This window comes from Mchenga conophoros, linkage group LG7 (genome assembly GCF_057382185.1).
Source record: "Mchenga conophoros isolate Kocher_MC1m ecotype Shallow Benthic linkage group LG7, M_conophoros_male_GT1.1, whole genome shotgun sequence".
Classification (NCBI taxonomy): Eukaryota; Metazoa; Chordata; class Actinopteri; order Cichliformes; family Cichlidae; genus Mchenga; species Mchenga conophoros.
In genome coordinates this window covers 10,706,965-10,724,435 of record NC_140532.1, presented here as the reverse complement: position 1 = coordinate 10,724,435, position 17,471 = coordinate 10,706,965, and the positions used below count along the sequence as shown (strand labels likewise).

The 17,471-nt window shown below is 39.7% G+C and overlaps 2 protein-coding genes across 2 annotated transcripts; one reads left to right on the top strand and one right to left on the bottom strand.

The window, feature by feature from the left end:
* Positions 1-1,348: 1,348 nt before the first annotated feature.
* LOC146569609 (uncharacterized) lies at positions 1,349-12,272 on the top strand. The gene is made up of 16 exons (XM_085282023.1): positions 1,349-2,130; positions 2,847-2,953; positions 3,060-3,274; positions 5,004-5,060; positions 5,155-5,247; positions 5,357-5,443; positions 5,533-5,643; positions 5,867-6,034; positions 6,397-6,487; positions 6,567-6,673; positions 6,777-6,977; positions 7,068-7,199; positions 7,600-7,678; positions 7,775-7,965; positions 8,064-8,084; positions 8,669-12,272. The coding sequence occupies exons 2-16, from the start codon at positions 2,878-2,880 to the stop codon at positions 9,665-9,667; spliced, it is 2,628 nt and encodes an 875-aa protein (XP_085138149.1). The 5' UTR covers positions 1,349-2,130; positions 2,847-2,877; the 3' UTR covers positions 9,668-12,272.
* A 79-nt stretch (positions 12,273-12,351) lies between these two features.
* calub (calumenin b) lies at positions 12,352-16,592 on the bottom strand. Its single transcript, XM_085282025.1, has 7 exons — positions 16,479-16,592; positions 15,277-15,519; positions 14,861-15,054; positions 14,584-14,750; positions 14,418-14,478; positions 14,048-14,247; positions 12,352-13,659 (listed from the first exon to the last, which is right to left on the bottom strand). Exons 2-7 carry the CDS (start codon positions 15,495-15,497, stop codon positions 13,555-13,557), a joined length of 948 nt encoding a protein of 315 aa, XP_085138151.1. The 5' UTR covers positions 15,498-15,519; positions 16,479-16,592; the 3' UTR covers positions 12,352-13,554.
* Between the last annotated feature and the right edge of the window lie 879 nt (positions 16,593-17,471).

Genomic DNA, 17,471 nt, shown 5'->3' with positions numbered 1-17,471 from the left:
ATTCCTTTTATTTATTTTCTTTCCGTCTCTTCTGTAGCTAACCGTTACTTTTTCCCCTTCTCCGCTCTCTCTCTTCACACACACACACACACACACACACACACACACACACACACACACACACACACACACACACACACACACACACACACCAGGCAGTCCCGCTACACACATCCCGAATACATTTCCCATCAGGCTTCATCCTTAAAGGGCCATGCCTGTAACACAGGGCTTGCAAAATCGGGCTAGCGATTTTTCCAGTCGGGCTACCAAAATCTATCTCTGCCCTGCCCGTCGGGCTATTGTAGGAAGGAAAAATATATGTCAATGCTTTTGCATTCTTTCGGAAATGTAGCTGGGTAATTATGTCATTGGCATCGGTGAGCCACTGTCAATATGTGACATATTGAAATCGCGTTTGAATTTGCGCTTGTTTTTTGCTTTCACTTTGCAAATATCCAGGTGCCTTCTTTTGGCGCACCGCCGGTCACGACAGGCGGGGGAAAAGTCACTCGGGTCAGAACATGGGGTGCCACCATCATCCCACTTCTGACACCAATGTGGCGAGCTCAGACAACGAGGAGACGGAGGTGTTGTTTGGTCTTGCTTCCCGTGAGCTAGCCAGGGAGCACAGCCGTTTATTGACATCTGCAGAAGAACACTGTCGCTAGCTAACTGCTCAGCGCAGCAACCGCACAGCAACAACAACAACAACACACAGGGCGCCCTCTGACCCCGGAAGGACACACCGTCGCAGCGAGAGGGCGTCACCCGTCACTATGGCAACATAAACAAAACATAACTGTACAAACAGAACCCCGAACAGCCCTGACCCGCTACAATATGCTGCTGAGAATATAGCCCAGAAGAAGCGTATAGTATAGCTTTTATTTTGGAAAGAGCCATTTCTCTGTAATAAACTCTCTTTTCCAAAGATGAGTGATTCCTCAATCAGATATATTTATTTTTTTAATTATTTTTGTTTCAGCAACATTAAATTTAAAAACTGTACTTTTGAGTTAAAATATATATTTATAATTTTAATAAATGACAAATTAAAAAGGCATGAACATTTTTTTTGTATCGAAAAAATATCGAACCGTGACACCAAAGTATCGAACCGAACCGAACCGTGAATTTTGTGTATCGTTGCACCCCCATTAGATAGGTATATGTAATTATTATTATGTTGTTATATGTTTTTTCTAAGTACTGTTTAGAATACCAGAATAGGGAGGATGGTGTAGGTTTAAGTTTATTATAAAGGCTTTATGGCTTTTCCTAAAATACCATGGTGGGCCAGTCACTAGTCAAAATGCCCGGGCTGATTTTTTGTCCCAGTCCAGATCCCAAAAGGTATGTGTACACACTCCTTAATTTTATTGTTTTGGGAGGTTCTGTTTTTCTGTTTGTTTGTTTTTGCATGGGTGTGCTGAGATAAGTGTGTAAAGACACGTGGGTTAATCTCCAGAAGATGAACAGCTAATCCCTTGTCAGGGTCTATTAGTTGTCACACATTAATTGCTAATTGAACAAATCCAGCAGGGACGAGCTGTATTGCCAAAGAAAATGTTTAGAATCATTTAAAAATTTCTTAACTATCTCACAGCCTGAAATTTAAATCTATGTATGACCATCCTAGACCTAATGTACTAAACAAAATGATGTTCTTGTTATGCGCTGTAATACTGACAGCTGAGTTTGCCAGACACAATGTCTATAAAGGTGAAGAGTCTCAGAGTATCATACAAATCTCTTGAATTCACTTGGTACCCCAGTCTCTGACCTCATTGTCAGGTTCCTGTCATCTCTAATCTCTTTGGCGTTTTCCTCTTTGGCCAGGTAAGCCACGCCCTCAGCCTTTAGCCTCTGAGCTGGCATTTATCCCCGGACACACATAAGCTGCTGTCTGCTTTTTAATGTATGTGGGGAGGGTGGTGTCAATGTGTGTGTATGTGTGTGTTTTACCTGTTGCTGTCACTTGTTTTTATTTTTGAAAGCGTCACTCTGTCTTTCTTAACCATGTTTGGTGGATTTTTGGGGTTTTGAGACTCAGACATGCCACGTCCATCAGAAGTCAGGAGGATATGCAGACTGACCAACTAGCTTCAGCGGATTTGACAACAACAGGTCAGTCAGCCGAAGTTTATCAAACAGTGTGGATGGCAGATCAATCTTGATCTATAAAACAAACTGTTCAGATGAGTGTGTAAAGGCAGGCTTCTGTGTGTTTATTTTACTTCATATAAATGGTAAAGTTGTTATTTCAGTGGGATGTGCTCACAGATCCAAACAGTTACTCAAGAGCATCGCAGACCCACAGTTAAACTATTTGGTGGTATAGTAAACAAGGTCAAGGTAGAGATGCTTCTAAAAAAAAATTTTTTTTAAAATCCAGCGATTCCTTAAGTCTGATTAAAAAAAAATTTGGGAGTTGTTAGTATTTCTGATATAAGACAATGTAATGAGAACACTGATGAATAGTAAAAAAAATCTTTAGAAATCCCTGATACAGGAGGCATGTGAGTATTACCAGCACTGACAGAGTAGAGTTAAGATTACATGTCTGCAGATGAACTGGGAATAAAAGTAAGGAAAGCATGTTAGAGAAACATGTAGCTAACTATTACTATTACTATTACTAGTCTGCTCTTTCTGATTGAAGAAACCCCAACTGAAACCCAATTTAAATTTATTAAACTGGATTTATAAGGCAGAGTTGAGTGTATTTGTGTTTGGGTATCATGTCACACTCTTAACCTAAAGAGAATAACTGAATGTGACACACTAATAACAATGACTATGTTTAGTTACTTGTTTTTTGCTCTTTCTCTGCCTTGACTCAGGCAGAACTGGCTCCTGAGTCCTAACCCAGGAATGGCCCTCACTGGACCAACTGCCAGGGCTCCAGTCTGCTTGCTGCTGGTTCTCTTGTATCTTCGCACAGTCACAGGTGCAACCACCTCACAGTCAAGCCAAAAGCTTAAGTTATAGGTCACACTTAATGAAGCTTTAACCCCCCGTCTATGTGTTCAAGTGTGTGTTTGTGTTTGGCACAGGAATGTCAGGCTGGGGTGGATGTTTGGACGGCCAGAATGTATCTGCAGCAATCAAAGAAAACACAGTTTGGGGAGAGATTGTTGCTGAGTTAATGGCTGACACCACAATGGAGGGAGTGCAGTGGAGCCTAATTGGAAAGGATGCACATTGGTTTTTCTTGGATGGAAGCAACATCCGGCTCAACACGTCAGCTGACCGGGTGCTTGACAGAGAGGTAATGGCACTGATAACTGAGCTGTCTACAAGGCAGAAATATTTAGATGTGTAATATACTTTTTGTAGTGGCCTTGAGCCACACTAAGGAAACTGTATTTGGAACAAACACATGTTGAACCTCACTATCTCCTTCTTGGCCCAAACCCAACCTCTCTTACTGTCATCCTCTTACATCATGGCAACTGTTAATGGGTCAGCTAGATTATCTCTCTCTCACACCAAGAAAGTCTTTCAATGTGCTGATCACTCATTTAAAACAAAAAAAATGAGATAAACAACTTCAGAAGGAAGAAGCTATAATATTTATAATACATATAACCCCAACAATCCTGAACTTAATAAACAGAAAGAAATGGGTTGATCTGTGAACAAATGACATGATAGCATCACACAGTTGCTGCAGATTTGTTGATTGTTGTACATCTATGATATGATATGAATCTATCTATGATATGAATCTCCTGTCACACTAAATCCCAAATGTTCTCTGTTGGATAGAGATCTGTTAGCTGTGGAGGCCATTTGAGTGCAGTGAATGCACTTTCATATTCAAAAAACTACATGATTTTAGCTTTGTGACATGGTGCATTATCCCGCTGGAATCAGCCAACAAAAAATGGGTCTGCTGTGGTCATAAAGGGATGGAGTTGGTCAGCAACAATACTCAGGTAGACTGTGATATTTAAACAATGATCTGTTGAAACCGAGGAGACCATATTGTGCCAAGAAAATACCCCCCACACCATCACATCACCATCACTAGCATAAATTACTGGATCCATGGTTTCATGTTGTTTTATATCAAATTCTGAATGTCACAGCAGAAATTGATAATCATCAGATCAGGCAACGTTTTTCCAATTTTCTGTTGTCCAATTTGTTAAAACTGTGCAAACTGTAGTCTCAGCTGACAGATATAGGTGTAGTCTGCTGCTGTAACCATCTGCTTCAAAATCCAGCATGGTCTGCCCATTCTCCTGTGACCTCTGGCATTAATAAGGGATTTTATTTTCTTCTTTTTTATTGTTGACGCCAGACCAGCCCATCTGGCACAGACAACCATGCTGTGTTCAAAATCAATTAAATCACCTTTCTTCCCCATTCTGATGTGATTGGCTGATTAGTTTGTATTTACAGGCAGCACCTAACAAAGTAGTCAATGCATAAATCTCCACATATCTATGTGTTTATTTTAAATATGCAATTGCTGCAGTGAAAGAAATGTTATAATTTCATACTTTATAGCATTAAGTTATCCAAATGCAGGCCAAATCTAAGTTATATATTATATAAATCATTATAGAATGGAAAGACTCTTTACATATTTAATAATCAACTCAAAAACTCAACACAAATCAGCTTAAAAACTATGATTACAACAAGTCTATTCTTTTAAATTGATTTAAAATCCCTTTATACAAATTAATGTTTCATGTTATTAGACAGGTATTGAGTGCTCACATGACTCTTATGTCCTGTTTACTGAATAAAGAGAAATGGCCTAAATTAAGATTTGAAAAATAACCCTGAACATCAACAGAAGTACTAACCAGGCCCAACCCTGCTTAGCTTCTCTATAAGTGTCTTTGATGGACTCTGGTTACAAAGTTTCTGATTTGGAAAGGGACTCCATTTGAAATGTGTGGTTTTGACAGCTATGTTTAACAATGTTATCATATCACTGAATGAAAAGCTCTGCCTGTCGCCTCTTGTTTTACATCTTTTAGGCACTGGGACCCATCCTAATAGCTGAATTGACATGTCATGAGGACGGCATCCTTCTGGTACACTGTCTTCCATCATTTTACTCATAATTCCTCTTTGTATCATTCCAGATTCAAAGCTGAATATATGTGTGTCTTTTTGCTGTTATTTTAGAGTGTTTACAGCGTCCTGGTGAAGATTCTTAATGAGAATGATAATTCACCTGTGTTTCCAGAAAACACAGTCCAGACTCTTATTATCAGTGAGGTATAGGGCTTTCAAAAATACCCGCACGCAAATCTCTGCATGTGTATATTACAATAAAAATTCCACTCCTGCTGCCTCAAGTGCTTCTCTGTCTGTCTGTGTTTTCAAGCTGACTGCAGTGAATACTGTGGTATTTACTGTCCAGGCCACAGATGCCGATAATGACAACATCATTTACTCAATTGACCAGGCATCCGTAAGTTGTATTTTTCTACCTTTTAAATAAAAATTGGAAACATAAACAAACAATTTATCATTGTTTATGTATTTGTGTGTATTCCACAGCCTGATGCTGAATATTTCAAAATTGATCTACCAAACAGTGGAGAGGTGGTGCTGGCCAAGCCTCTAGACTATGAGACCAAAACTGTGCTTACTGTCACCATCTATGCCTCAGTATGTACATTTATTTAATTTATATTTCTTTGATTCTAATCACGTGAGTAATTGTGCAAATATATACATATGTTGCTAGATTGTTTTTTATCCCAAAAAATAAAATAAAAATACAATCAAGATTTGATTCACTGGTTCTCCTGATTGTAAGACTGTAAGAAAAGCTTCACTGTATTTCATGCTTCATGACCAGTGTAATATATTTGACTTGTCTTTATTTCAGGAAATGAACACTGCTGAGCACTACAATATCAGCACCAGTACCACCATCACTGTCCAAGATGGAGATGACCAATACCCACAGTTCCTGCCCTGCACCTGGCTTTTCCAGGAGACTAATCAAATCTGCACCAGCCCTGTGTACACGGTCAACGTCACTGAGGGGGAAGAGGTCAGGTGCTAAACCCTCCCTCACAGATGGCACACACATGTCATCAGAGCAACACAGTGCGTGGCTATCAGTCGCTCAGAGTTTGGTAAACTTAAAGCTGACGAAGTCCAAAATGTTAGTTTTAGCAGATCAAAACACCCAAGATAATGCTCTGAGCTTTATTTTCTTAAAAAACAAAATAAAGGATATTAAATTTAAAAAATGATGAATTTCCTTTATTTTTTTATTTAGATTCTATCAAAAAATTTTATGTTATCTGGCATTTTTGTAATTCCCTGTCACAGTTCAAACAAGACTCAGATCCAGTGGCTTGGTTACTACTTTATTAGAGCTGATTTGAACAAATATGTATAATATTGCAGGACATTTTGTTGGACTTTTCTCCTGGTCCCATTCATGCAGTGGATGGAGACAGAGGACTCAACTCTTCACTGAGTTACACCATCCTGTCAGGTAAGATAACCAGCAACACAAATCAGTATTTAAAAATGTTCTGTGTTTGTATCTATAACTGGGTTTTTCTGGGTTGCAGGAGATGATGATGAACATTTCACGATGGACAGGCTGACAGGTGAGACGAGGCTCACTCGAGGGGTGAGAGACAGGCTCATAACTCCACTGCTGTGGCTTCAGGTCATGGTAAGGCTCAAACACACTGTAAGTGGCAGGTTTAAAATGTATGACGTCTTCTTCAGTACCAATCTCATTACTGTGGCTTTTTGTCTCTATGTCATTCACCCAGGCATATCAGGATAATGACCCCAGGAAGTATTCTGTTGCTACAGTGTTGGTCCGAGTTCTGGCAGCGAACCAGTTTTCTCCAGAGTTTGACAAGCCTGAATATCGTGGCTTTGTAGTAGCAGGAAAAAGTCCAGCCTCTCTGGTCGATACTTACGGTAGCAAAGCACTAGTGCTACATGTACACGACCAAGATTTTAACCAAGTATGCACTGTGACATGCACAGATACAACCATGCTGCCGATGGTCAGTGCAGTCTGTAATGCGTCACCTTTTTTCTCCACAAACTCACAGGGTTTCAATCCAATGATCTACTTCACGTTCAATCCCACATCCAATCACACAGACATCTATCAAGTCACACAGGAGGGTCTCCTGATAGCCAAGACCAGCGAACTCAAACCAGAACAGGAATATGTTCTGGAGGTGAGCCTCGAAACTGTACAGGCTACAAACCTTATGTTGTGTTACTTACATTTAGCACTTTTTAAACAACCGTTTGAATTGAATCATACATTACAGAGAATTTAAATAAAGTAGTATAAAATAGTTCATATATATTCAATAACATTGTCTTTCTATACTAAAATTGTAGAAACACAGTAAGAACTGGTGGGGGGAAATGTAACCAATATGTAACAATGTAAAATCAATTGGCTAAAATATTACAACCAGTGTCTCCCTGTAGTTACTAATAACATAGGCGAGTTTATATTAGGTCTATGTGAATCATGTTTTCTGTGCTCCACTTGCCCTCTGTCTTCCACGAAAGTCTCATAAACGATGCATGTAAATAAGATAATGATGCCATTAAAATACTTTGCAGGTTATGGCTGTAGATCAGGAATCAGGTGATGCCACGTTTGCTACCGTAGTTGTGGAGGTGTTACCTGAAGGGCAACCAAGTAAGGTGACCCATCTGCACACTTGTATACACTGCTGATTGCTAATAATCCTGCAGACTAAAACAGCCTCTTCATGTTTTACTTTGTTTGCCCCAGTCCCCTATGGTCCACTGCGAGGTGATCACGTGATCGGCTGCACAGTGGGTAAAGCGTTGTTTCTGAGCATGGTGTTTATGACTGCACTTGGATGTGTCCTGTCTATACTGATGTGGCTGAAGAAGAAACAGAAGGGAAAGAGAGGCCCATTGGAGAGAGGCTGTGTAGCACAAGGCAAACATCCCAATGTCGTAAGATAATTTATGACTAAAATATTTACTAAAATTAAAATTAACATTTTTTATTTGTCTGAATGTGATCCAAAATATTCTGCCATTTACTCCCACAGAGCTTACGATGGTTCCAGCTGGTGAGTGGTCTCTTGTTTGTTTGTTTGTTTGTTTTGTTTTAGAGTTATCTGTATCCTCACCATATTTTTTTCCTGTAGTAAAAACTGCTTGTCCTTTTAATGTTACCTTTATAGCATATTTATCTTCTATCCAAAACCAACTAAGGGATTTAATTACAGTTTTACATCTGAACTCTTCTAATTCTGCTAAAAGTAAATGATCAGGTTTTACAAAACTGAATGAATAATAAAATTCATGTAAATACAAGATACAACTTCCTCACTAGTTCCAAAATTTCCAAACCCATCTCATGGCCTTCATCTGCAGATTTAACTCAAACTTCCTATTACAGAATAACACGCACAAAAGGTGTGGTCAAGAAATGTCACATGGACCCTGCTTGTCGAATCTACTATTTCTAATGTTAAAGTTTATACAGTATTTGAATATTCAGAGTACTTTATAAGTCTGTGAGACTCGAGGGCAATCTGCATATTCAAATAATCTTGCTCAGGATGATTTGCTTGCACCGTCTTTGTATCTCTGTGCAAAAAGTAGCTTTATTCCTCTGTGTGTTGATCTGATGAATGTAATCACTCCTCAGATGAGTCATCATAATACTATGCCACAAACGGAGGAAGTACCCTACAGCAGTGAAGAATATGGAACTTACAATCCTTCCTTCAGCTTTACTGAAAACCCAGGAATCTACATCCAACAAGGATGTACCCCCTGTCAAGAACCGACCCCACCCACAGATACAGCTGTACCTGACACCAGCTCCATCCCCACTGAAACTGTAACCTTTGACAATAATGTTTCTACACCAACCAACATATCTTGCATTTCGCCCACTTTTACAGCCCCTGCAAATGTGAGCCCAACAGATAAAACTCTGGGTGCTGCTCCACCCAACGAAACCCCTGGTATCCCACCAGAATCAAACCCGGAGTCTATTGAGGAACAATCTAACATCAGCCCAAGCCCTGAAACCGATGACGCTGATACAACTCCACCTGTAACATGCCCGGATATGCAAACAGGCTCCAATGATGATCTTGTTGACCCAACAACTAGCCCCTCCTCTCAATCCAGTATTCCATTCAGTCGTACCCGAATCGCTTCAGCAGAAATTGACAAACCCTTTCGTAAATCTCGCGTGAAGACGCCCTCATATTCGCCTTTATTGTCCACATCCATCCCCAGGCAGACAAGCACACCCCCACCCACCCCAGAGGATGTCCCTTTAAAGGCCACATTGGTACATATAGATACCTCTCCCACTGAGACGCCACCAGAAACACCAGAGCGAACGGCGGTAGCTCTGAGCACAGAGGTGTACCAACCCTCTACGTCACTGGATGAAATAGAATCAGAGCGTCTCGACGGGACAGCAGACAGTAGCAGTCATCCTGAGGAAAGAAGGGCATCGACAAACTCGGTAAACACCCAAGATGACCGCAGGGTGGGGGAGGATGATGATGGTTTTCTGGGAGATGAAGATGCAGACAAGAACAGTGAGGGTGAGTTGGAGTCAGACGAAGAAGAGCTGCTGAGAGTGATGGCTCGTTGTAATCCCATTTTTATCACATTTAGTAAGTGATGTCACTATGATATCGCAGGCGGGTGACAGAAGATGGCGCAGGTAAGACGAAGATGGAGAAATCATGGAGAAACAAAGAAGCACTAAAGGCTGGCTCTGCTGTTCTGAAGGCATAAATGAAGACTGGGTGTATACACAGTGCACTTGAAGGGCCACATCAAAAAAAGGCCTGCATGTGTTTGCACTAATAAGCTACAACATTAAAACCAAAGTGCAATGTTCTCCTTGGAAATCTTGAGTCCTGTTGCTTTGATGGTGCCACTCACCCAAATAGTTGCATAGCTGCAGATTAAGGAAACCTATCCAGTGAGATGGCACTCCCCGGCAGCATGGCCTCCTTAAGCAGAATGATGCTCACAGAGGCTCCCACAAACATGACAAAGAGGCTAAGTTAATGACTTGGACTCTTCACATACTAATCTTACTGAACATCCGTGACGTACTGAAGACCTGGAGTCAATTTTTCTGAATAATGTTTCAGTAACACAAGAGGAACCTCCATGATATTTTGACACATGGTTTGAAAGTTGTAGCTTATTAGTCTATATGTAAAACAACATGTAACGTGTAACATGTAGCATGAAATACACCATGCTGATCCATTCATAACACATACAGTAGTCATAGTCTAAATAAGATAATAAGGATACCATGAAAATGCAATACAAATAAATAACACACTGTTTTAAAACAAATGTAAGCATAAATTGAGATTTTGTTGTCCAAACATTTCACACTAACCAAATATACGAGTTTATCCTGAATATGATGAAATATGTGAAATATACTTCAAAAAGATAAATATACACAAATCTCAGTGAAAAGTGCTGCTAAAATTCCATCCAGACTGAATATGGGGGGTCGGTGGTGTTGCTGTGGGTGTACTAGTCACAAGCAAAACACTTGCTGTAATATCAGAGGACTATGTAAGGCTAACATTTAAATCCACAGGGATAAATGCAGCTCCAGTTTATGTACATGTTGTAACAAAGAGCACAACACATACTTGATAATGATCGTTTATCAGTAATCAGAATGTTCAAAGGGATAATCACAGCAAATGTCTGATTTTCTGGTCACATTCCAGTCAGTGACGTCTTTTTGCAGCTGTTAAAACCCCAGCAGCTGCCATCACATGACACAAGTACAAAATCTACATTTAAAGTCACAGTGCAAAGCACAGCCACATTTGAAAAGCCACTTACCTGTGCATCTAAGGTTCCACAGCGTTATGAATTTTGATGAGAAGAGATTTACACTTATGAATGTACTTACTTACAGCATAAAATTAGTATAAAATATGTGTACATTCATCACGGAACATCAGTTTGAAATCAAAGAGAACAGGGGAGCACATGTTACAACAGGCATGGACACATCTGAAGTTTTAATCTCTCAGTATTTCAAACACTCAGCGCCATCAGTACCCAATCTGTTCATCTACTCTTAAAGGCTCCATTCTGATGGACCTTTTCAGATCTATGTCAACATACACTGCATGTCAGTGGGAAAAAAGCCAAGGAACTTCTGTAGATCTTTATCAAGCTACAGAACCGGAGAAACTATTTCCTGGTAGGAAAATGGCTTCATAAACTGTGATGTGGGGGGGGAAAAAGAAAGAAAAAAAAATTCTACAACCACAGGGACTGTTCCTACAGTTAGCTATACTGAATGCTCTTTTAATTTAATTACAGAAGCTACTCGAGCACAGGAAGCAAGCTTTGAATTTTCCAAACAGTATTTTAAGGACTTACTTGCTTTTTCTGATTTGACAGGACAAAACTGAACTCATTAGAAAGAACTGCAAGCACAGCATCAGGCAAACACTCATAAACTGGTTGATGCAATCTCTACAGTGAAAAACGCTGGTGGCAGCCTCATGCTATTGGGCTACTTCAGAAATAAAGGCAGGTCAGAATTGGCCATAGTTTAACTTTCAGCATAGCGTGTCTAAAGATACGGTTTCAGTTTTCGTTGTTAAAGGCCACTGACAGATGGTTATAGACACTAGAAATCTAAAGATACAAAAGGTGAAAGGTTGTGCATACTACTGATTCTTCCTTTAATAAGTTTGTCAGTGTAGCAGGCAGCACTCAGTCTTGAATATTCTGCAGATGAATCCTGTTCTTCTCACATTTTTGTACATCAAAGCAGAATAAAAAAAAAAAACATTTTTCTGTAAAAACTTAAAGGTTAAGGCTCCTAATGAATAGCATCAGGTAAGTGAATGTGAATCTAAAGATCACAAAGACCTCAAAAGAAAAGAGCTTCTGAATAAATTGTTAATATTCATCACGCCCTATTCTGAATAGTTTGTGACTTCGCCGCATTCATTAAATACTGTGTGCATTCAGCTCAGTTCTGACACTTTTGTATATAAAAACACCAACATTGGTATTATAGTGAAAGGGAAAATGAATGTCTGAAAAAGAAGGTGGAAGGAAGACAACAAGCAGGTCAACATTCTGAACTGTGTTTTTCCTTCACTGTTAATACGAGCACTGATATTTTTCAGCTTCCACTTAATATGATGAAATGTTTTATAAGATTATTTATTAGGAATGTGAAGTTTGTAGAAGACAGTAACTGAGCAATTGGTATGTTTAGCTTTCCAGAGAATAGCTGTTATACAGCAGAAAGCTTCTGACAGCTTAACCAACACAAAAGAATAAAGAAACCAAAACACTCCTTTTTTAATTTTTTATTGAGACTTTGTTCTCAATCACAAAAACTGGACCTGATTGTTAGAGTGCTCACTTTGCTGAACAACTCATTTATAGTAAAGTCACTAGTGAAAGGCTGTTGCTGCAGTGAGCTTGTAAAAAAAAGTCATATATAATACCATAAAAATTATTAACAGTGGTTATAAATGCTAGTAGTGATAGTACAAACATGACAAACATATCTGGGAAAGAAATGTTGAAACGTCATTTTTTTCTAAACTAAATTGCTTACAAAACAGGACAAAGATTTTGGTTGGCACACAAATTAGTTCAGCTGAATCAAACAAAACTGTAACAATAAAAAGCAAAAAAAACAAGTCATCAAGAATACAAGTAAATATGTACACACGGATTCACATGCACGCACACGCACTCACACTAATGAGGTGATGAGATAGAAGAAAGGAGGCAGCATTGAGGACGAAGCATCCATCAGTCCCTAAATTCATCTGTATTCCTTCAGCTAACACGAAGCACGTCGGTTGGGATGTGCAGATTTTGTTAACGTGGAAGGTTTAGGCCCAGCTTAGCAAACAAAGCCTGGTCCAACTGATGATACTGTATTGCACTCGACCAAATGGTCTCCATTGCCACTGGAATTCAACATATACCTCCTTGTTACAAACAGCTGTTACTCCAGCATCACAATAATATGAAGAAATGAAAAACAAAGTACAAGTAAAGTTTAGTTTGAGCCCAATTACAGAGCAATGGTACAAATTCTGCTTTTTGCTTCAGTCTAATGCACTACAGAATGACATGCTGTGACAAGCTGCTCTGTAGGCTACAAACTAAAACTCTGTTCCATGAAGCATTTTGCAATAAATCAAGGCTATGCAAAGAAACTGTCTTCTCAAAGAAAATAATATCTGATTTGTCCTTTACCTGACATGGGCAAAAAAAAAGGTAGTGTATGGAAGCAGAGCAAAGGCCGGCATTATATATCCCAATCTGAGGCATTGCTTAACATGAGCTCACACTGGCCGATGGTGTGCAAGTTGCTTAGAATGTTAGTGTGTGTGTATGCAATGGGACACATTCAAGAAATCAAATAAATTATTGTCTGTGGCGTTCGATTAGGCAAGCTCATCTTGTTTAAAAAACACTCCACGGCTAAAAGGTGGCACACAAGAAGAGCACACAGTCTTTGGAGGCAGGCGGATTTTAGAACTCATCGTGTCGAGTCAGCGCCTCCCCGAAGTCGGTCGCCTGGCTGCCCACGAACAGGTCATACTTATCCACAATTTCGGCTTTGGTGAGACGGCCATCCTGACAAAAGAAACACAAGAAACCATCTGCTATAGGCATTCAGTTTGTCCTATATGTTTGAACTAACACAATGGTCTGCCTTTCAAGCTATTTTAAAGGCCTCCAATTGAGTTTTGATTACAGATACACCAGTATTTTCTGAACACTGGTATGAGCTGATCAGGATCTTGCTGACTGGTCTGGTCTCGACTAGTGTTTGGGATCACATTTAACAATTTACTAGGTCAAGTCAATTTTGCTACATATTCAAAAACTTAAAAATGTTATAACCAGTGTGGGCATGAGTCCACTTTCACTTTCTATACCTAAACTCACGGTGCAGATAAAAGTAAAGTCACAAGGAACAAAATGAAAGAAATAAGTAATTTTGACATTTTACAGTACTCACTTTGTCTGCATCAGACTCATAGACCAGATGCTTGGCCTCAGCCTCAGCGTGGTCATAGTCACTGGGCAGGATCCAGTCTCTGGTCTCCTCCTTGTCCATCTTCCCGTCCTTATTTTTGTCTCTGAATTCAGTAAACTGCTCCCTCTCAGTCTTCACCCACTCAGGTTCTGAGGTGTCTCCCTCCTGGTTGTACATGTCACCTAGACCACAAACAGACAGGAACACATTGACTGATGAAGCAAGTGCTAGAAATGCAACGTGGCCTATAAAATATAATAAAACTTAATATGTGTGTTGGTTTGCTTCCTCCAATCACCAAAGATCGTGTGGTACAAACTAATAATGATGCTGGTAGGCTGTCAGAACTCACCTATGTACTCATCCAGGTCAATTAAGCCATCTCCATTCTTGTCAATGTCTTCCATAGTTTCCTTAAAAAAAAAGAAGAAGAAGAAAAAAAAGTACATAGTGAGAAAGGATAAGGAAGATATCCAGTTGGTCTCAGTATGTAGCACCTTTGTGAGTGTGTCTCTCACCAGCACTACGATGTCTTTCATGTGGTCATACTCCTCAGGGTGAAGGAAGGCTGTAAACTCCTCCTTGTTAGCTTTCATGTCATTGTCCTGGTCAGCCATTTTGAATCTCCTCTCATCACGAGCCATCATCTGCCTGTAGCTGAAGCCATCTTCAGGGTCGGGATCATCTGCGAGTCAGAAGACACAGCATTTTTCAGTGTGAGTCCAAGAGTGGCAAAGTACATTTGTCTATAAAAATAAAGCTAACGTATGAAACGAAAACTGTCTGCCTCTGTACCCAGAATGTATCCATAAGTGGCATTCTTGTATTCCTCCCATGACACCACGTTATCCCCGTTGAGGTCATGACTCTTCCACTGTCGATCCACATCATCATAGATCCACCTCTTCTGTGCGTGCTTGATCCACTTCTTCATTTCCTCAACAGTCACGTAACCATCTTTATCCTCATCTATACGCTCAACCAACATGCTGGAAAGAAAGAGCAGAAAAATTAGAAAAGGTTCATTTTTTCCCCCCCTAAAGTTTTGTCATCTCAGATAAGCATGATCAAAACAAAATGTACCACAAGAATTACTTTTTCAACCAATTTTGGGATTCATTTGTATCTGCATAATTCCTCAAAGTATTCAGGTAATTACAAACATCCCCCAATGACTTTAAAAAAAAAAAAGCAGAAGACAGTGTTGTTACCCGAGCCTCTCCTTGCTCTCTTCTGGTGTGAGCTGGTCAAAAGTCTTAGCCTCTTCCTGTCCCAGAAAGGCTTCATGGTCATAGTCAAAGTTCTCAGTATCATCGTGCTCTCGGCTGCTGAGAGGTTCATCGTGGTGCACACGGTCCTTCTTGTCTGTGGGTTTGCTGGTGGCGTAAACCACGCAGAGAGCAAAACACATGATGAGTGGCCGCAGCTCCATCCTGTGCACGTACAAGCACCGTCTAGAGCAGGAGTTTGGAGGGGAGAAAAAAAGTCACCAAAAAGCCATTGTCATCCTCCTAAACCCATTTCTTTATCATGGCATGAAAGCATGCAGTCAGTACTAATCCTGTCTTTTGATTTCATTCATTCATTGCTGGTTGCCAGTATATGACTCAAAGGGCAGCCAAATACCACGAGTACTGCTAATCTTTCACAGCTTATGCAATACTTTATTTGTTCTACTGCTGCTTTCTGGAAGCTGGTGTTCCACACATTGTTATTACCATAATCTACTCGACAGTTCCCAGCATATTACACAGTCACTCCACACAAAGTATTAAACCAAAACATGTTAATGGAGCATGTTTATTGTCTTTTACTGTACGGCGTAAAGCTTGGTATACTTAATAAACTGGCAATTGAGTACAGATTTCTCTTCAAAACATGCTGCATGATCTTTTGCTCCAAACATCCACAGATTTGAGCTTTAAAGCAAACTTATGAGATTAAGCTACCTGTTCACATATCTAAAAGACCTTTGTAAGTTTACCTGGCAAAAACACACCTAATAACGGTTTTACAGAATTGCCGGGTTGCTATCCCATATATTCAAATTTTTGGTCATTTTATCATCCTGTGATCAAAAAAAGCTCACCATTATACTGGCTTTAGCGTGGCAAGTGATATAATCTTTTTTTTTTATCTCGACAACTTAAATCTTGCCTTTTTTGTATTAAAGTTAGAAGCAACAGTTTGTGACCGTTATTTCTAAGACCGTTACCATCCATACCAAGGTGAGGCATTAATAGCAGACTGGCTAACCCAGGATACCGCTAGTTTTCCCCCCTATTAGTCTTGCAATTTAAAGCGCTCAATGCGGATAAGTCAGCACCATCATAACGGACCACTTTAAGTCACTATTGGAGAAATACACTCTATTTCTTTTAGAGATTTTACCCAATTTATTTTGAGTACTCACCGGTTTCTTCTGCAAAGTTCGTCGCTGTAGCCTTACGTCCGCCCCTCGGAAACACACCCATGCACTTCCTGTGCTAGAACAAAAATCAACCAATCAGGTTACGAGAAGCCGAATGCGATGTCGCTTGTTCATTGGTCCACTTCAAGAGAGCATCGTTGATTGGATTGGCCAAGAACCGCCACGTCCTCAAAGGCGACAAAACACACTTCATTCATAAATGCCACTGTCAAAAAAGCTACAAAACCATCACATTTTGCCTAAACATGTCGCTTATTATTTAAATAAATAAATACATTAATTATATATTTTTGTATAGTATTAATGTTGTTACATTTTATTGATTCCAAGGGGAAATTCATTTGTCAAAGACAGAGGCTACAAAAATGAAGAGAAGCTTGGCTAATACATATTCAGACGCATAAAAGAAGCAGTCACATAAACAAGCACAAGTAAATAGAAGTCGGTTTTTTTCGGCTTTTTTATTTGTTTAAAAAATAAACAATTTTCTACAATTATACAATCCACAATTATAAACTTGCTAAGTGTAGCCAAAAAGAAATGAAAAAGAACAAAATGCAATAAGGCCTGCAATTACAAAAAAACAAAACAAAAAAAACCCTCAACCCAGTGAGAGCAACTATTTAATCAAAAATATGAAACCACTCATTTTTACCACTATATATTGTCATCAGAGTATCCAACTATCCATTTTTTTCTCCACTTTTTGAAAACAGGGTCGTGGGATGCTTGAGCATATCCCAGTTTATAATGGAGGCCAGAGACTCTGTGGAGAGTTCACGAGTGCATCACAAAGCCAACAGACAACCATTAAAACTTGCATTCAAACCTACAGCCAATTAGGATCACCTAACATACACTTTGGATGGTGGGAGAAAACCGGAGCACCTGGTTAGAACCCACACAGGCAGAAAGATTCAAACATAGGACCTTCTTGCTGTGAAGCAACAGTGCTCTTCCAACTCTTAGTGCCAT